At 38.8% G+C, this 21,427-nt stretch overlaps 2 protein-coding genes across 2 annotated transcripts in view; one reads left to right on the top strand and one right to left on the bottom strand.

Annotated features, from left to right (window-relative positions):
- Positions 1-21,427, bottom strand: part of LOC134531766 (SET and MYND domain-containing protein 4-like) — a 334,526-nt gene that overhangs the window by 172,056 nt on the left and 141,043 nt on the right. The window lies entirely within an intron of this gene.
- LOC134531763 (protein grindelwald) overlaps positions 6,481-21,427 on the top strand; it is a 93,333-nt gene continuing 78,386 nt past the window's right edge. The window contains exon 1 of the mRNA XM_063367651.1: positions 6,481-6,815. Within this exon, the coding sequence (XP_063223721.1) occupies positions 6,572-6,815 (244 nt within the window). The 5' untranslated portion in view covers positions 6,481-6,571. The remainder of the gene's footprint in view (positions 6,816-21,427) is intronic.

Below are 21,427 nucleotides of genomic sequence, written 5' to 3' on the forward strand. Positions count from 1 at the left end.
CTTGATATCAACTTTGCAGGAAGGGTCGCATGCATCATGGCTTTGCTCAGGGATTGGCCAGCCATGGCAGCGATTGACGCCGTCACCAACTCCCCTATCCTAGATCCAAATTATAACTAGTTAAGTTTGGCCCAGGTAAAACCTGCATGGACACAAGAAAACATTTATGCAAGGTGTAGTAAGAAAGCGGGGAAAATACAGGACAAAAAATGGTACTGGAGAAGAATTAGGTTGGGAAGAAATACAATTGCTAATGCTTAGAAAATGGTTGTGGTGGTGCAAAAACACATAAGTTATTTTAAATGTCCGAGGGACGAGAAAAAGTGAATTTTCTTTGGAAAATAATCAAATTAATTCTCTGGTCAGTGAAACGGAGTGTGGGTATAAATATGTTGCCTAATCTTCAGCAATAAAAGTACAAGGCACCAGAGAAAGGTTAATCTAAGAATGATTCGACAAGTACGTAACTATCTATTCATTAATTTAAAATACAGATTAGTGTTTCAGAATTAAAAGCTGAAAATGGTGGCAAACTCCGATTTGTTGATATTGCCAACTAACCTTATCAGAACAATATTTCATGCCATAATTTGAACGCCATTCACTTTGTAAAGAAATGAAGAGGGTAATCAAATAAAGAGGCAAGCAAAAGAAGAGAGCAAAAATGAAATGATAATGTAACCATATAACAAAATAACCTGCCGAAGTTTATCATTGTCGTTTGGAAACTCCTCTGATCTGTTTATACTCTACGGATGGTAAACAGTTCGTTGGCTGCCGCTTGTACTACACGTTAAATCCGTATTTCATTGATCCACGCGGGATTCAATTTACCGACGGTTAAATGTTTTTTCACTGGCTCGAGGTCTTCCAGGGCGTGTAAGGTATTCGATGGTGCGGCACAGCCAATCAGAACACTCGGAACATCCATCGGCAAGCAGGGACTGAAAACATGGACATTGATTTCTTGACAAAACAAATGGCAAATGATTTGTTGGTTTATGCTGCTTCTACAATGAACTATGTGTTACATGTCACGCCTTCAGTAATCTGAGCCAATGGCAGACCTTCAACTAACAAAGTGTCTGATTTACTTCTGGTCGTCAGATAAAAGACCCGTGAGGCTTGTGACATCTAACCTACAGGTCATTCAGACAGACACCTACTAAATAAACGTTATCTCCTGGTGCCACGTCAAACCACACAATCGCGCGCATAATCAAACTTTGGCCACGCGTTCAATGGCAGCTACCACATTTTATCTTCTCTCCAGGCGGCGTATGATTCGGTCAAATGTTATCTCTTTGGTTGTTTTTCATTGGCTGATAGACCTTCAGGGAGTGTCAGTTATACAATTACGAGGGTCATTCAGGTGAGGTGAGAAACATTTGTTATCTAGACTGTCACCCAATAATATCGTGAATTTTGCCATAAATGAGTGTCCTATCTCCACAACGGCACAAAAAAAATACCCAAACTTCGCCAATGGGATGCGATCACTGAAGTTGTGAGCCTAATAGCAGACATGTTTTGATATTTTAACGTAAAATCGACTGAAAAAAATTATTAAAGGGATTTTAAAGTAGTAAGGCTATGTATAACGGGATAAAGGCAGAGACCCTTAAAATTTTCGCAGCTTTAATTTACTGCAAGCGATACTCAAAACTTTAATATTCTGCATTGATTTTACAACTATGCTGCCTTTTTTTAATGTGTAAACATCCTACCTCTTGGTATACGGCATTTTGTGGGACAAATTTCGTGTAAATTGAAACGGAAATGTGGCACAAAGATGGTGGGCCCACATGTAGCAATGCGTGTAGCAACATAAATCCGTATATAATACCTTTCGCAAACATTAGGGTACATACCAAATGTATTGGTGTGCCAAATGAAACTTTATGAAAGTGAAAATACCCCTGGAATATATCTGATAAACTTAAATAGTCACAGTAAAAAGTAATCTTCAGTTTATACCTTAGAAGACAATTATTATAATACATATTCTCCTTGCAATATGTAAATGTTCTCGGTAGCACAGCGATAGAGCGAACGCTTGTTAATCTTGAGGAACTTTTTCAATGGATTTTTTACGTTTTTAATAAAATTATAATATAATATAATAATAATGTTGAACCGGCTCAATAAGGTTAAGGGTTGTTTGTAGTAATTATTTACAGACTAATTTCAGTCGTTTAAGTAAAAACAATCATAAAACATATACTTAGTGTTATAATATGTGTTTTAAAATGTTTCAGTGAAATATTTTAGTAATGACATAGAAGTATAACGTCTAACGTGTGCGTAAACTTCAAAGTAATTACTTTTTAATGAATTAAAAAAGGTGGACAGTGTTTTATATAATTCCTTTTCGAAAAGTTTATTTGCGAAATGAACAAAATGAAAACATGAGAATTTACTCGTTACCGAGGTTAGATGTTTACATATCACTGGCGAGTACTGAAAAACTCGCTCACATTTTTTTTTCCTTCCTGGAACGTTTCTCAACGATCGTGAGCAAATACATTGCCCTTATCATGACTGCCATGTTGCTGCGGTTTCAGCATTAACTAACAGTCAAATGTATATTAAATAAGAGCCAACGTGTAGCTAATTGATGCATAAGGACAACTACATCACCAGGCGACTATCGATATGATGAAAAGAACATCATAAAATAAACATCGCAAGTGCAACGTGTCACTGGGTAATTTTCACGTGTGTGTTTCTCCACGTTGAATTCAAGCTCCTTTGATTCTGATCACAACACCCTGGCAAGACTTAAATTTATAAATAAACGAAAGAAAAAAAACATTTTCCTATATTTACAAAAGATTCCTTTGGAAACCAGTTGCCAATAAATAGTTCATAATACTACACGAAAGATATTGTACAACAAATGGCATACGTTATGTTTGCATATATGGAAAACGTTTTTTCGAGATGATACTGAGTATTTCTTATGAAAATTTGAGCAAAATTTTATATTTTCATCGATGTTTCATTTAAGAATAATTTATTTTTAAAATATGAGGAAGATAATCGATTTTTTCAACAATTTGACTTTATTTTGTTTTATTGTGCTTATTGATGTGCGCGATTAATACTGGGAAGCTATTCAGGGAACGGATTACTAATAACTTAAACTATTGGAGGTACTGGGACCACACAAAGCATAAATTCCCGGGTAAGAATCCGAACCCATTATTATTTTGAACTCTATTTTGCAGTGACATATACAGCTTGTTTATTAAAATGTACAATTTTACATGACTATTTCCGTTCAAATCAATATATATATATATATATATATATATATATATATATATATATATATATATATATATATATAGAAATTTCGTAAATTCATTTTGTGTCAGGCTAAAATTCACGGTCCTATGTATCCTGTACACTCATATGTTTTCATGTTGGCTGATTACTTCTGTAGACACTCCCCTGTTTTTTAGTGGGTCGGTGGTTGTGTGGTTTTGGTCACTTTATAGCTAGCTGGTAGTTGACAGGCCCGCAGTCGTAGAGGGGAGTGGATGAACCAATGCGATCCAATGAAAACTATCCTGAGGTATGGATGTTTGCAGTCTAACTGGTTACCAAAAAGGATCCGCGGAATGCCCGGGTCTCGACTCGTGAGCACCGAGTCGGCAGCCAGAAGGATCGGTAGTCCAGGAAGTCTGGAACCTGAAGAGAGAGAGAGAGCGAGTGAGATCTGTGAGCGAGTTCTGGGTGCGCTGAGAGTGTCGAGTTCTCGGAGTGACGGGTTCCCACTGAGAGTTCCGAGTCTGGAGAGTTTGGAGTCGGGAGTAAGGGAGTTCGGATTGAAGAGAGTGTGTGGGCTCTGAGAGTGTGATGAGTTCGGAGAGGTAGTCCCGAGAGTGCGTGCGACCCGGTGCCTTCTCGACCACCTGTGCGTGTCGCGTCGGCGAACTGATCGCGTGAACGCACATTTTAATGAAGTCGTGACTATCGATGTATTACGTGTAGAGTAATAGAGATTTTTTTTAAGTTAAAGAAATTTAACCAATCTATAATGACTATATTGATGTAATGTTAAATGATTTTTTAATAGCAGAGCTTTAAATTTCATAGACATTTCCGTGTGTGATGTATTTTTAGTTTTAACAAACAACCGAGTTGAATCGAGTACATTAAAAAAAACTTAATTGCATAATTACTTTTTTAACATTAAAATCTCTTTGGCCGTGAAACTACTTATTGTTGGAGTGTCCCGTCGCCCTGTCTCTGCGCATAGCAGCGTGACGTGAAGCCCTATCATCATAAATACGTGGATAGCCAAACGCCCGTCCGAACGAGTATTCCGTTACTCGCCGCAAGTGTGACGTGACGCATGTACTTCAGTACCTCGTGCTGGAATCACAACAACGTGACGGGTGCGATGTGTCGGACGCGAACAATTATTTTTCACCAATCACGTTCCACGCATCCGTGAAGTCAGCGTGACATGAATGGCGAACGCAACAGACCTCCCGATTAGAAAGTTTTTTTTTTAATTTCCATTGCCTAGCAGGCGCGACGGTAGTGATAGGAGGGACAAAAATTCCGTTTACGAAAGATGGTTAGACTGATGAATAGGTAACACTTTTACTATTCCTTTTTTTTAAGTTTTGTTTACTAAATTTATTTGTAAAATCTTGGAAATGTGTTAAGGCAACTAAAAGCTAAATTTTAACATAACACATTTATCTCAAACATGTCAATTATAAAAAAAAACCTGCATGCATTAATGGCCGTTGTATGATATTTTACGTACGTATAGGCAAAAAAACACTTGAATTTATTTTATCTTCATGTTCACATTAAAGCGACATTTGGCTGACGTATATTGTTGCCAGACATACCCGAATTCAGTTACAAGTACCCAAATTACTACGTCTGTACCCGGTGCCCGAGAATATCCGCTCGGGTACGCAAATGTACCCGAATTTACGGGAAAAGAAATATTAATAGTAAAAAGTTAAAAGTAAAGAAAAAAAAAATATTGAACAATATTTACTTGGAATTGAAAACCAGTTAGGGCGGAAAACAGTCTGCTCTGGCCGTAACGTACTGACATTAAACATCCCTGCCTGTTTGAAAATCCTCGACTACACTATATTCCTAAGGCTCTCTGGAGAACCACAGGATCAAGTTTAAGCTGGCATCGAGTAAATATGATAAACAAAGCTTTCGCTCCGCATGTTTATGACGCGCGAGTTCCTAAACCCTTGCGGGGCGGAATCCCCCGGAACAAGTCGTGGCCCCATGCGACGAGGGAAGCGGATACGCCCTCTTTCATCGCGGCCCAGAGGCGTCGGAGGAGGCCATGTCGATAGGCCAGGGCTACCCATGCCAGCAACAACACCAGCCAACCAGCGGCGTCCTCCGTGACAAGCCCATCTGGCGCCTGCCTGAGCCCGATCACGTTCTGCAAGCCCCCCACCGGCATGCCGATCGGTGCTTGTCGATGGCCTGTTATCCAGCCGAGCCCCCCACTAGCTCTCCGGGCCTGTGCCAAAGCAGATCCACAAGCTTCTCCTAGCGACCACTTACTTGACTTCACCAGCCGACCAGCCTGGATCAGGGTGCCAGTGCGAACCCAGTAATATTAAAAATAATTTTGCACGAATCCTTATCCTGAAAATACCTTTTTTTTCTTTACATGTGTCTGGAATAGTAGTATTCAATTTTAACATTAAACTTCCCCCCCCCCCCCCAAACCAATCCCTCGACCCACCAAAAAAAAACCGACGAATTTGAAAATCCTACACACTGTCCTTAGCAGTAGAACCAATATTGCATTCAAACTATAAATCTGTATTTTCCAGGCTGTTACGAGGTTTAACAGAACAGTGTATATTATATTTGTACCTATTATTAGGGACCGGAAAAATTCGCGGGTTCAATGACCTCTAGGATGAACTCCACAGTTCTACGTATACTCGGTCAAATGTCACCCACTCATTGGCTGCTGTATTGTGAGACGTCCCAACGTAGCAGCCTGTGATTCGATAAAGCTTTGGTCGGGTGTTTCTCATTGGCCCAGAGTCACCCAGGTGAGTTGTGAGCCAATAGCAGAGGCAGCACTGAGGTATAACTATTTGTATTTTAGCCTATCGCGAAATGAACCCGCGAATTTTTCCTGTCTCTACCTATTATTGAAGAAGACAGCGATATTTTGTTTTCATACTTATATTTTTTTTTTATGTGTGTGTGCCTGAATGACACCACACGAACCGAGAACTTCTGTGTGCCGGAACGTGGAGGCGAGCTTGCAGCGCGACTGGCAACACTGCTGTCCTCCGCGCGGCGCGGGTTTTGGCTCTGGCGTGATTCTCGCTCGGTGGCAGCGGCTTGGTGGGTGAGGGTACTGGAGGGGGGCGGGGTGGAGGGGTTCGGAATGGCGCGGGAAAGCAGGAGGAGGAGGAGGGGAGGGGAGGGGACAGGTAGGCGCGCGGACAGGTAGTGCCGGTCCCAACAGTTGGAGCCGCGGCGAAGGAAACACAGGGTGCGACCATGTCTGCGGGCGACGAGGCGGGAGCCTAGCCGCCCCCACGCGATGCGGCGGCGCCTCGTGCTGGCGCTGCTGGCTCTGGCGGCGGCGGCGGCGGCGGCGGCGGCGGCGGGCGTCGACGTGGCGGCACCCGGGGGGCTCGGCGTGGCAGCCAAGAAGTGCCGCGAGAGGTCGTGCCCCGCCGACAACTACTGCAGCGAGTTCGAGTCCGTGTGCAAGCCGTGCGCCGACATCTGCGAGACCGCGTCGCACAACTTCCAGGAGCTGACCTGCGTGCGCGACTGCCAAGGTGAGCGACCCCGGACCTCCATGGGCGACCCGTGCGCTTATCCTGACGTCAGTGGCGGATCCAGGATTTTAGTTTGGGAGGGGCTTGACCCAGCTGAGGCTAGGCTTTATCAAGGTAAACACTAAAACAATAGTGGACCCAGATGCTTTTGGAGGGGGCTTGAGCCCCTTAGCCCCCCCTCTGGATCCGCTACTACCTGACGTGGATGAAGACACGTCGCACGGAAAACTGTCCCGTCCAAAATTGCGATGACCAAAACTACACTGTAATTTTTTTTTTTTGGTAAATATTCACGTAAAATTACAGATATTTGTAAATACACGAAAACAACTAGTGGTCGCAGTGATACTGGTTTCGGATTCTTACCTGGACATTTATTCTTTGTGTATTCCCATTGCCTCCAATAGTTAAAATTATGTGTAAACCGTTCCCTGAATAGCTTTCCAGTATTAACTGCGCACATTAATAAACATGAAAAAAAAAAAATATTCCAAATATTGAATATTCGATTATATTTTCCATGGTTAAAAAAAATTACGCTTGAATGAAACATCAATTAAAATATCAAATTACTTTTCGCAAGTAATACACGAAAAACGTATTTCATAGACGCAAAGTTACAATATCATTCTTGTAGTATCAAACGCTATATATTGGGAACTGATTTCCAAAGAATTGTTTCGGCAAAGAACTGAAAATTTTTTGTGCGACTTTTTCTGTAGTCGGTAGTCACTAGAGCGAAGTAAATTTAGAGCTCCAAAAAGTGTTTTTAGAGATTGTTTCATGATGATTTCGTCTTGGTATATTTGTCATTCTATCACACCACCAATTCCTTTCTGTTTGAGTATATTTTTGAAACAGAAATCGGAAAATGCGAATATGAATGTTGTTATTCAATTCTACCAAATGACACAATGTTCAAGTTGACCCAGTGTATTCGTACCAGGGGAATTCGTACCACTGCCCAAATCATCTATGACGTCAGAGGGTCACGTGGACCAACCAGTGCTTAGTGTCCTTCGAACACCATTTGGGACATTGTACGTAGACGGAGAAGGATCTCCCAAAACATTTCACTATCGCGGAATGTGCATTGTGGAACAAATTATATTGGCAACCAATGATATTTCATTTACAAAGTTACTAAATAATAATTTAATTTAATAATTATATTGTGCTTTGAGGTCATGGCACGGGCAGAATTTACATGTATAATAAAAATTAACCACAAAGCATAATATAGCACTAGATATTTTTGTAATTGAAACTATTTTAAACGTTTTCTGAACATACACAAACATTACTACCACCGCAGTCAAGTACTTGACTCCTCTTGCTCGAACGGAGCGACGTAAACGGAAGATTGCCGAGCCAATCCTTGCGGGTCCGTCTCCGCCTCTGTGCTATTGTAGAAACTCTGTCCCGCGATATCCGTCTTCTTTTACGCGATCCGAGCCTATGGGCAGTGTCGTATCCTAATGTTAATGACGTCACGTTGTTGCACGAAAAACTTCCTTGTCCACAATAATTGCGATACACGAATATACTGATTTCTAAAGAAGTCACCAGAGCGCAGTAAATTTATAGCACCAAAATAAATGTTTTTTTTTTTCTCGATTGTTTTAATGTTTATTGTTTTTCGTACATTAATCATGCATAAACGAAAATTTCGACTTGGTATTAATGGCTTCCTGTCACACCGCCCAATCCTTTGTGTTTAAGAGTACATTTTTGAAACGAGAACCGGAAACCTGTAGATTGAGAGATAGAGTTTAAGTTGACCCATGTAATGGGACCACTGCCCGCACCATGTATGACATCAGATGGTCACGTGGACCAAACAGTCCTTCGCTATTGTATTGCTATTGTAGACGGGCCTTAACTAAACAAAAAATTAAACAACGCAGCATGCAACCAATGCATGTAAATCACAGACGTTTATAAAGCACGGACGTTGCAAAACGTCACCTACCGCACAACTTGAAACTGTATAACACTGTAGAAAACCAATTTCTTCACCAGACTTCATTTGAAAAATACATGTTTATCACGAAAACATATGAAATATTCAGTAATATAATCAAATGTATCATTTTCTTCCATTTTGCGGAAGTTAAACATGTGAAAAACTCATGTATATATTAAAAAGCACCGTCGTTGCCTTCGTTGTGTATTTAAAAGTTCTTGGAACACTTCAAAAATGAAAGGCAGAAATGCAAGAAGTTGTCATTTGGTCGAGGCTTGCTTTGTTTTTTTTTTTTTTTTTTTTTTTTTTGCGTCTTGCGTGGTTTATAAACGGATATTTGAATAAGTACGTCGTTATTTTACTTTTTTTGGTCTTGCTTTTCTTGCCAGCTAAGACAGAGTTTATAAAAGCAATAAAACAAGATACGCAAGCGACAAATTGTTAAATACAGATGTTTTCAAATATCCGACTATAAATTACGCAAGAAGCAATAACGTAATGCAAGCAGTAGCCAATTGTCAACTTTTTGCGTTTCCTCCTATAATTTTAAGGGAAGTGTTAAATTATTTTTCTCGTGCTGGCCAAGGAAAATTGCTGTGGCGTCAGGTAAAACCTTGAAAATAACAGGGAATTAAATTTCCCGTTTAAGTGTGGCCTCCTTGTCTGCAGCGGACAATTGAACGTCAGTTGGTAGCAGGTAGGAGCTTGGGTGTTTCCTCTGGTTAGGTTTGCCGCACTGGCTGTGTTCTGTTTGCTATTCCTGTGCTATGTAAGCTTGTTTGCAACGCCAGAAGTCAACGGGGAACTACAGAATGCATGTTTCCTCAGTATGGGACCTTTTTCGAAGGTTGGTGCGTCCAGCCAATCGATTTCCTCGTCGGCAAGTGAGAGCAGGGATATGGGAGCGGTCAAATTGCATAGTTAGCGCATGTGCCGAAAAGACCTTGGCAGATACAAGCCTTTTTTTGCGTAATGTTATCGCAACGTACGTGATCTCCGTGGTCAACAACGTGTCGAAAGGAAATAACACGCAAGTGACGTAGCCACTAACGTTTGTGTCACGTACTGAAAATACTGATGACTACTTTTGTTTCTTCCTTTAGTATAAGTACCGAGAAAGAGTACAATTTTAAAAGGTAGAGGATCTTCCTAAATTATTATTATTTTATTATTTCATGAACTTGCGCATAATATATAATTCATTCATAACATAAACATCATTAATTGTTTATAATATAACAATTCAATTAAATAAGTGTCGATTTAATAGTTTTGAGGACCTTATACGGAAAGTTATACTTAAATCCTAGTGATATCATATGGTATACAATTTAAATTAACTTTTTATGTGTAGCCTTTTGTCAAACATTTGTTTATTTTTATGAAATCATTCATAAGTCGATAAAAAAAGTGGTCATCTTTAAAACCCTATAGAAATAGGTTTCTGTATTAGAAAAACCATTTTATTTATCAATGGTTTATAAAAAAAAATAGTTTTAGTTTCGATAAAGACACTTGGTTAAAAATTGTAAACCACACACGTACATGCTCTTCGTACTAGTGTTAAAATAAGAATGGTATTTAAAATACTAAATACTATTAAATACTTATTACATACTTAAAGTACTTTTATAAACAATAAATGAAATTTTTTTATCAATCTATTTAAACATGATTAAACTCTCTGAATTTTAGACGTAATATTATTCAGGGTACTACTCTAAAGAAGCTCATATCCGAGTTTATGTCGAGTTTTACGTCTCGGTGACAAAAAGATTATGGAGACGGACAAGTACGTCGCAAATCGGGTAAATTGCACTTTTTTTTTTGCAAATGGAAAAACTATTCATATACAATTACAGGTATTTTTAATTTATATGAAAAAAACCGTATCACTACAAAATAGTTTACGCAACAATACTGGGTTCGGATTCTTACCCAGTCATTTATGCTTTGTGTTGTCCCAGTAACTCTAATTGTTAAAGTTATTTGCAAACTGTTCCCTGAATAGGTTTCCAGTATTAACTGCGCACATAATAAGCATGATAAAACAAAATAAAAGTACTTTTATTTCAATATTCGATTATATTTTCCATGATTTATAAAACACGCTTGAATGAAACATCAAATAAAATATATAAAAAGCGCCAATTTTCGTAAGAAATACACAGTATTAACTCGAGAAACGCATTTCATAGATGAAAAATTAACCATATGCATGTGTTGTACAATAAATAGCTTTCTTGTTATATTACAATCTATTTCTTGGCAATTGGTTTCCAAAGGCATCTTCTGCAAAAGTACAGATAATTATTGTTTTCGCGTGTATTGTGAGGGAGGGACCTCCCAGCATGTGTCTGGAGTGTTTCGGGAAACCACCGGAATGGGGATATAATGGACGGTGATTTCAACCCTAGTCCTCTGGTATGTACGTCCTAACGTTATGCTTTTACCGGTCCAACATTTTAACGTTAAAGGAAAAACAAAGAAATGAGGTTATATTTGCAGATAAGACCCGGGCTACATTCGCAACAGCACTCGCGGGGCACAGACGCTCGTAAGTGTAATGCGCACAGACAGGAAGCAGTTGCTATATAGGAAAACAGCACATGCGCTGAACAACAGCACGCAAACGGCGCACAGAAAGTTATCAAACTCCTGACTTTTCACCGTGCCGTGTGCCGAATTTCTGCGCGTGACCAATCAGCATGCAGTACGTCATAGCTAAACGCCACGTCAGCGGCATGGAGTCTCTAGCAATGTTTTGACATGTGCATTTCAAAGATAACAAGTAATAACATGTAATATATGTAATCAATTGTAATAATATATGACAAATTGTAAACATTTAAAAATGGAAAATTCCATAAAAATAAAAGCTGAAAAAACGTTGGAATTTTTCGTACCTCAGCTTTATGTTCGAATGTAGCTTCGAATTATTTTCTGAGCGTTTAACACAAGGCAAAGAAAATTTAAAAGTTCGTCCAATTTATATGTTTATCGTGTGCTATTTATCCATGATAACAGGTGCTATATAGTTTCTTTACATCCAACTTCCGTACCTACGTCTGCTCAGGGAGTATAGAAGTAAACAGAGATTTCTCTCCCAGCTTAAACTTTATTTATTAGGCCTATTATTCTCTCTGAAGGTCGAACGATCTGGCACCACCAACCACACAGCATAAAACCAAACAAAATTAGTTCTATCCCGACCTATATCAGAATCTGGATTGTTTCAAATTATTCGGGTTCAAGATCTAGGTAGTTTTGTTACATTCATACGTTTTGATAAAATAGAGTTTATTTGGTATTTACTTGCCTTGATATTCTTGACCAAACAATTAAGGATTTTCATAGGATTTTATTAGTGACTGAAGGTAGTGTTTGTTGAAGGTCTTAAAGAATGTTAGTTTAACATAGTTGTTTCACAATAGATTACAATATTTTGCTCTTAAAATTTGCGATGTATCTAATGCAATACATACAAATTGGCTTTCGTGGTAGCTATAAATACCGCAAATACGCAAATAGGAATGTACCATTAAGAATGAACTGATACATTAAAACACACATGGTCACAAAAATCTACATTAATGTTCGTATATAACTATTAACGTTTACCGAGCTCTCCTGATTCTTTTACATTTTAATTTTACACTCTAATTAATAGTCATGCATCCTATTTATTATTTTTAATACATCAGACAGGCATTCAAAACACAACGATCATTTGACAAGCACGATTTAAATAAAACAAGCATCCAACTTGGTGGTGTAATAGTTTTTTGATTCGCACCTTTATTTAAAAAAGAAAAAAATATATTTTGTTATATTTTTTAATCAACATTAAAATTTTGTAGGAGTCAAAATAATCTTATTGAGCAAGTAAAATTACAGTATGTTAAAAAAATATTAAAAATTCGTTCACTGTAGAGAAGGGATCCTAGGTTAAAAGCTAGGTTCACAATTGAAAACAGCTTCTCCTTGTGCGCGATAAGCGACCGTCTTGATTTAGAACCTAATGTTTTCACAACGGTGCCTTATGGACAATTGTGTAACAAAAGGTTTGCGATAATGTAGTCAATTTTCTTAATGCACACTACTAGCATACTAGGCTGTAGAATTTTCATCGACTAATAATTTTCAATCATTGTGAATCCACGCCAGTACTCTTGAAAACAACACCAGACAGCTCTTTGCTATGAACATAGGTGAGCGTGCGACAAATATGACCTGATGTCTTTGAGTATCACTAGAATATGTTTTTATTAGTTAATAGTTGAATAGTTTATACTTATCTGCCAAAATCTTTTTATAAACAACCCCTTTTTCTAAACGAAATTATTTGATTTTTTTTTCTTTTAAATTAATGTTGGAACCGTAAATTATAGACAAATACAATGTTAATACTGCACAAAAATACATATTCTGCCATCACAGTGGGAGACATGCAAAATTCGCTTTATTTTACTGTTAGATTCCACAAAGTGTGCATAATTTAGTTGATGTCACGTGTTCATTGGCTGCTGGCACGGTTCGCCCTCTCTGAGAGTTGCACGTGAATCGATAGTATATTTTTAAAAGTTGTTTTCATTGGTTTCTAGTCTTTCAGGATGAGTCGTGATCTAACGAGGGGCATCAAAGTGTATCGATACACATTTTAAATCTAGACTGTCACCAAAATAATAACGCGGATTTTGCATGCCTCCCACGAATAAGTTACTTAGTGATCAAAATCATATAAACCAGGCAAAGCATGCTTTCAATTGTGTGTCTGATTATATACACGCATGAAATTCGTGTACCAAGAGATAACAGAAATGAAGTTTTGTTGCCGCTCGTTTTGCATGTCATTGTTCGCCCAGGACTTGTCCAGTCGCCGCGTTGACTGATGACAGTTATCTGCCGGTCGCGCAGAGGTGTACGGTGTCTCGACTGCAGGATAACGGGACATCCTTCCACTGTGTGCACAGTCGCTGAGCGAAGAAAGTGGCACACGGCGCGTCTGTGTAGAACGAGCCCGGCGCCTAGCTTCGCGATGTTACTGAAGGCAAAGAGTGAGTGCTGGGGGCAAATAACACTAGCGACCAGCACGTTGCAGCTTCGAGCTGGAAATCACAATGGCGCAGCACCGGACGCGATGCGTTGGGAGCGAATATATATATTTTTTTTTTTTGTTTTTTTTTTTGCCATTTCTGCTCGACACATCTGTGGCGTCGGTGCGACGTAAATGGTGGACGCGACAAACCTCCCCATTAGACATACTTTCTACTTCCATCACGTCAAGGGATCGACGTCACAGTAAAGAGCATCAGAACTGTGCGTTCGAAAGAAGGCTATACTGGTGGATTAATAATACAATCATCATTCGTGTGCTTTCAAGGTGAATACTAAATTTTTCTGTGCAAGCTCTGAAATTTGTTCACACACGATGAACTAACCAACTGAATGTTAAATTTGTACTACGCATATTTCTCTCAAACATGTCTATTTAACGAATAAAAACCCACAAACATTGACGGTTGTCGTAATGACAAGAAACCATTTTCATTTAACCATTCATATTTGTTTGCCGCGCGGGTGAAAACGTATCTTCACATTAATGCGACATTTGACTTTCACATCGCATCCTTCGCGTCACGCCGTCGCGATATTCTGACTCTAGCATCGTGATGTTTGCACGACGTATCTACAATACGTACCTACAATACAATAATACAATGCAGTATGGCATTTCGTGCCGAGAACAGCTAATGAAAATAGGTAAGAGATGTTGATGAAGTTAAAGATATTGCAATCTAGCGTTTTCTCAGAGTTTTTCTAGAAAAATCACTGGCAGTATGGTTACTGCAAATAAAGATTTATAAAATTAGTGCCACAGAATAAGCAGCCGGCACAATGGAGGTTTTGGTGTATGGAGTGGGTGTAAGATACAAGTGGTGAAAGGATTCTGGTTCACAATTGGTTTGCAAAACAAACGATGGAAATTTCTTAAATAACTGGTAAGGAACTCGCTGGGAATAATCGTAAAAATGACATCCTCGTGTGGGAGTTTGTTATAACAAACACAACAGCTCAACTATGAGTTAGCTTAAAAGTCCAATTTAACTGCCAGGTGATGTCGTTAGTGATATTTCCCATTCTGACGTCAAATATTATCACGACAAAGACTGTACACAGCCACACCCCAACTCTTTACCTTCATGGCGGGTACGTTGTTGAGGTTATCAGACAACGTTTTTTGAACACATCGCACTGTAAAATATTTTTGAAAATGGAACAGAAATAATCATATAAAATTCCAGATATTTTATAATTTTTACATTTACATGAAAACAACTGTTTTACTTCAAAATAGTGTTTGCAGTAATACTGCGTTTTGATTCGTACCCGAGCATTTATGCTTTGTGTTGTCCTTATACCTCCCTGAGTAGCTTTCCGGTATTAACTGCTCACATAAATAAGCATAATAAAACAACGTAGAGTCAAATTATTAAATATTTGATTATCTTGTCCATAGTTGAAAAAAAAATTGTATGCTTTTAATGAAACATCAACTAAAATATAAAACTGTATGCGCCAATTTTCTTAATAAATACTTGGTATTTAATCGAAAAACGTATTTTATACATGCAAAAATAAACGTAGCCATGCGTTGTACAAAGTTACAATTTATATATCTTGTAGTATTACTTAGCAAGCTATTTCTTGGCAACTGGTTTCCAGAGGAATCTTTTGTATAAGCGGAGAACACTTTGTCCGTGTGCGCCACGCTAAGTCTGCACCATAGAGACCACAGTGACGTGTTGGTCTGGAGGACAGGTCGTCCTTCAAGGCGCACATCTCGTCATCGAACACGTACAGTGGATGACCATGGTCGGCGGCGTCATCCCCAAATTTAGCGCTCTGCCCCCGCGCTCAATTCCTTGCTTGCCGCTCTCCTGTGATTTTTTTTTCTTCCATCCAACGACTTTAACTTGTAATCTTGGCAGGGAAGTTGATTGTTAAAAAAAAATAAATAATAAAGTACAGCATGGAAATTTAAATAAAATACTATAACGCCAAGTTTCGGAGATATTTTCAACTCCAGACTACACTGACATGTTCTCAAGCATAAGAATGTCTTAGTATGCATAAAAATGATGATTTTGGTTCCAAGATAGCCTGCAACCCACTGTGACTGTAATTCACTCTGATTGATAGAAGAAATATTTGTAGGGACAGGAAAAAAAATCACGTATCCATTTCGAAATATGATAAATTTAAAATGTGTGTACATCTAAATGAATTCCGCTATTGGCACACAGTTCGCAGGGAATACTCCTGACCAATGATAAATCCTCGACTAAAGAATTACCGCATCACAAGCCATCAAGTTGAGGCGACTTTTCGTATTCGGCAGCCAATAAACAGTTGACACTTGCCCGACTGTTGAGTCTGTACTAGAGGTAATTGAAAACGCGAATATTTCTGGTCTCTGAATATTTGCTTGAACATGAAGTACCTACACGGTAGACAGTGACTTTATTCTTATTTTGGTTCAAGGTAAATTATGATAAATGTTACCAAGCTCTAATTAAAACTGTAGATTTTATTTAGATGGAAAATAAGCAACCAAACAAACATATATTTTTTAAATTTAGAGTATAGTTTTTTATTGCAAGCCAGAGGATGTACAATGTTCCTCGTTTATCCGTCCGGTTGGTTCGGAAATGAGGACAGTAATTTTTCTCTAATTTTTTACGTCAAGGGTGTAACATTTCATCACGATGTACCAAAATTCTGCTTTAAGGAATGAAACAGAGGGATGGCGGTGGTTTATCGATTCCTCTTGTTTTGAAGATCAAGAGTGCATAATTTCATTATGCTCAAAGTAAACTGTAGATTTGTATTTAAAAAAAATATAATGATTACATATTATGTAGTTATTTGATGATGAATCTCGAACATTCTGTATTCCAGTGTGATTATGCTTCCGTACTGAATAATTTAGGTGCGCCACGATTTTCTTCCGCACATCAGAGTCAATAAGAAGATAAGTATTGCGAAATGGATAAACTGTATCGAAAGTGTGCCAAATATTCATTCACACGATAAAAAATACATTCTCTAAGTATGCAGTCGAGATAATTGGTGAAGGAAAAGATGGGGCTGTTGAAAGTTATTCATTTTCATGGTCAATCATTAAAGTGTGGCATATGCAGCCCATAAGGGATTCGAGATTACTATGCTAACGTCTAAATACTCTATATCTGGATAGCTGGACTAACAATCATCCGTCTCATCCGTCCGTCAAAACCTTACCAAGATTTAACTTTCGACGGACGGGCGGATGAAATAACCTCCAAAATGTTAGCAAGATACCTATTGCCGCCGACCTTTGCTATCTTATACAGTTTTTAAGTATATTTATATGTTTAGCTGCTTCCATTAAATGTTATTAACATACATTTGAACATATTTTTAACGTTTGAAATTTTGTAAATAAATACTTGAGCGAAAAATAGTTTAATTTAATTATCTATTAAGTGCTTAACTTTCATGATCGTCAGTATGATGTATCTATTCAAGGTCAAAATTCGCCAGTATTTAAGATTTTTGGTCTCATGGCAGCATTAAAATTTAAAAAAAAAGTATTTGACGGACGTGCGGATGATAGTGAATCGCTCAGCTCGTCGACGGACGGACAGACAGCTGACGGACGGGTGACGGACGGATGGCGGACTGATGCGACAGCTCATTGTGAGTCCAGCTTAATATCTAAATTTATTTTCACATCACGAATTTTTGTGCTCTCGCTTGAAAAATAAAACATTCACCACCTTATGTAAAAATACTAATATGATTATATATAAGTAATCTAGTTTCACCCTTTGAACATTTTGAAGTTTCTAAGCTGATAAACTCAAAACGCCTAAAAAAATAGTTATAGGGATAGGTATATTTTGCAATACTATCTGCAAATCCACTGGGTTGCAGTACCTTCCTTGTAATTGGCGGCCGTCTGCAAGACAAGCTGTTGCCTTATTAGGCCGGGCCACTCAGGACGCGTTTGGTTACGGATAAAGTTGCTGTGATTCGTGTGCCGATAAGAGTGTATGATATAATCTCAGCCAATCACGAAACACAGACGACGGACGCTACAGTGTTTTAACACGCAACTATTAACGAAATATTTTCGCGAAAAATACAGTCTCTATAGTCATAGGTAAAGACTTGCTAAATTCGTGTTTTTTTTTATTTGGCCACAGTATAGTTTGCAAATGTTTGAACACTGAATGTCCTTTGTCTCATCGAATCAATTTTTTTTAAAACGCCCTTATGATCTATGTACAGACACTGGAAAAAAAAATCGCGATTTCAATGACCGATAGGATAAACTCGATGATTTTCTATGCACTCAGGCAAATTACATTTGCTCATTGGCTACTGACTCGTGACACCTGTTTAACTGGGATGCTAGTGATTCGATACTTATTTGGTTGAAGGTTTTTCATTGGCCCAGAGTCCTTCAGATAAACTGTGGCCCAATCACTGAGGTAGCAAAAAGGCAAACGTATTTGGATTCTAGCCTATCGCGAAATTAATCTGCGAATTTTTTAGGTCTCTGTACCAATGAAAAACACCTATAAACATCTTACCTATTCATTTGCGACTTGGAGAGAAAGTGAAATGAGGCAATACTCCAATGAACACGTGGCATCTATTGGATTATGCAAACTTGTGTGAGTTCCAATCTGGCACCAGAAAATAAAAACACGTAAATTTTTGGTTTTTCATTTCTCCAGTTTCATTTCTCCAGACGTTATATTTTGGTGTCCGAAACTAGCCGACTGAAGCTTGAACTTGTGGAACAGACCATGGTTTCTCTCACCGAAGAGTGAATGGAAGGAAGACAGCGTGACCTTGCACACCTGGCGTCTGCTTGCGTGTGGACATTCCAAGAAAATGCTTGGGAATAAAAAAACTCTACTCTTCCAACTGGCTTAGGTCAGCGCTGGGTCAGGTGGCATTCTCGCCGATGATTCGTCCGCTTCCCACCGAGTAATGCATGAGCGTAGAGATACCCTCCCCCGGAATTTAAATGCCCGTCACAGTGTAGGTGAAACGGGGTTATAAACTTAATAAAAACATCGCTAAAACTATGATATAAGAAAAAAAATATTTTTTTTGTATATTGCATGAATATATGACTGGAAAACTGGTGATTTTGAACTTAAATGTATAACTACAAGCGCAAAACCTTTGGTCTGCTGCTCTCCCCTCCTCCCCCTTTACCCTGGCCTCTCTTGTTAATCCGACAGATATGCTTCCCGCGGGGTAATTACTGTCGATGTTTCAGCGACTCCGACCATCGAGCCAGCAGGCGAGACACGTGTTGCATTGGAATTTATTTACTAACTAAATTTCGGGAGCAGTTTATGGATATTTTTAAGCCATTTCCTTGTGTGCAACTGTTAAAATTCTCATCATTTTGAGATACTTGTTTATAAGAAAGGTAAAATTATTTTTTTTTGAAAATGAATCAAAAATCTAATAATGTAGCCACTACTATTGCATTGGAACCTAAAAAAAAAAAAGAAGTTCAGAAATTCATTTCATTTTGCTTATGGCGACTTTACAAAATCATAAAAAATTTAACTTTGACAGATAATCTTGCAAAAAGCACGTGTATATATACATATATATATAACTCTGAAAGTCTACAAGATTAACTGTGTTCAACGTAAATATAAAATAAACATCTGAAACTGGACTTACTCTCATTTGAAACACTTATCCAGGAGTTAATGTATGAATTCATTCAGCCTTAAAAATGTCGTTGTAATCGTTGCCATAAAGACAATGAGCTGTTATGAGATGATGATGGAGCATAAGCGGGATGTCATCCTGATCTCAACCAATGAGAATTCTAAAAAGGCGTGTGTGCCATGGGTGCCAATCCCAGGTTGGCCAAGGGGAGCATTGTCTCTCCACCCTCCCCCTCCCAAGAATCAAAAAATCTTTCACTGAGGGTGCCTGCTTTTTTTGCAAAAATCGTAATTGTTAAACAGGAATGATAAACGTGATTTCGCCACCCCCTCCTCACGACACTGCGAATCCTAAATTTTCGCCCCTTAGCGTGTGTATGTGTGAATGTATATGTATGTACGTGTATATGTATGTGCGTGTGTGTGTGTGGCATTTGAGTCCAGCCTGTAGTGAAATGAATTCGCGAGATCATTATGGCTCTACTTATGCCCTGTTAAATCATGACGTAAATCATAGCGTGGGAACCGTACTGCAAGCCGGCAAGCTGCGGCTAAATATTAAAAAAAAAGTATTCACTGTCTTGAGGACTAATCCGCATTAACAAAAAAAAAAATGAGCCGAGTATGTAACTACTCGCGAGTGATGTGTAACAGCTGACCTCAGTAGCGGGCAAATTCATGTGTTCTCACGTTGCAAATACACTTATAATACGAAACTCGGACACGGAATTTAACGTAGAATACTTTAAAATAATGCGAAGCACTATCACTATACGCAGATTGTGTTTTTAAGTACCTTTATTGACAGGGATCACGTAGTTTCCGCACCCGCCGCTAGAATTCTCTGCCGGAGCAGTTACGTCGACTATCGAATCTTTTCCATTTGCAGTCCAAAATTTTAAACTTTATAATGAAACTGCTCCGATAAAAGTTAAAAAAAGGACTCGGAAGAACTCCAAACCCCGGCTTTGGGCCTTAATCATCGACAAGGAATTTTATGAAAATTACTGCCCATGTTAAAATTCACTGAACAGTTAAAAACTGCTACGTTTCCCTTTTTTTCTTTGTGGTGTTCGGTACGCGCCATATGCCACAGATAGCAAGCAGCACCGTCCGTTGCACGTTTCCGTTCCTTGACTTCCGTCGCATTCACGGAACGACTCCCGCCAAATGCCGTACACCGAGAGCCAGGATGCTACACATCAAAAAGGTGTCGTATTAACCCGGAACTTCGCGTCCGGACTGGGTCGTCACCTTGACGGCCGAGCCACAGCGACTCCGTGTTTACTTGTTCACGGACGCACGGCGTCAGCATTACGTCGTGCTTCGACCTTCCTCCTCGCGAAGCGGCAGAAACGTCGCGCGAATCGCACGGGTGACCTGGATTCCTCCCGTCTCCATGCCCGCGAGCCCGACTGTACGAGAACACAAAATATTATTATACAATAGTTGACGCGCCCGTGGCTTCGCTACGGCAGTCTAAATGCAGGACAATTCTCGCATTGCTCATTGTACTTGACCCTCCTCGCGGTCACACCACTGTCACGCCTCGAATAAAAATAAATAAACTGTATAGAATTTCGATAATGAACTCAATAAGCAAAAAATAAATGGGGTGTGGCTGTGTCATGGACACGGCCGTGTGTTGTACGTGAATACGCGTACGTAACAGGTAATATTTTCTATACAAAATATAAAATACGCTAATTTTTGTATGTTATAATAATTGTTTTTAACACCATATATATTTACTTTAACTACTTTGCACTAATGTTTTATATATGCAATCGATAGATTTTGACGAGAGCTGACTATTGAAACTCAAACGAACGTCGTAGCTTCTCCAAGTCAAAAGTTATAGATACTAAATGGAAATCTCTAAACGCAGCAAAATG

The sequence above is a fragment of the Bacillus rossius genome, chromosome 5, assembly GCF_032445375.1.
Source record: "Bacillus rossius redtenbacheri isolate Brsri chromosome 5, Brsri_v3, whole genome shotgun sequence".
Taxonomy (NCBI): Eukaryota; Metazoa; Arthropoda; class Insecta; order Phasmatodea; family Bacillidae; genus Bacillus; species Bacillus rossius.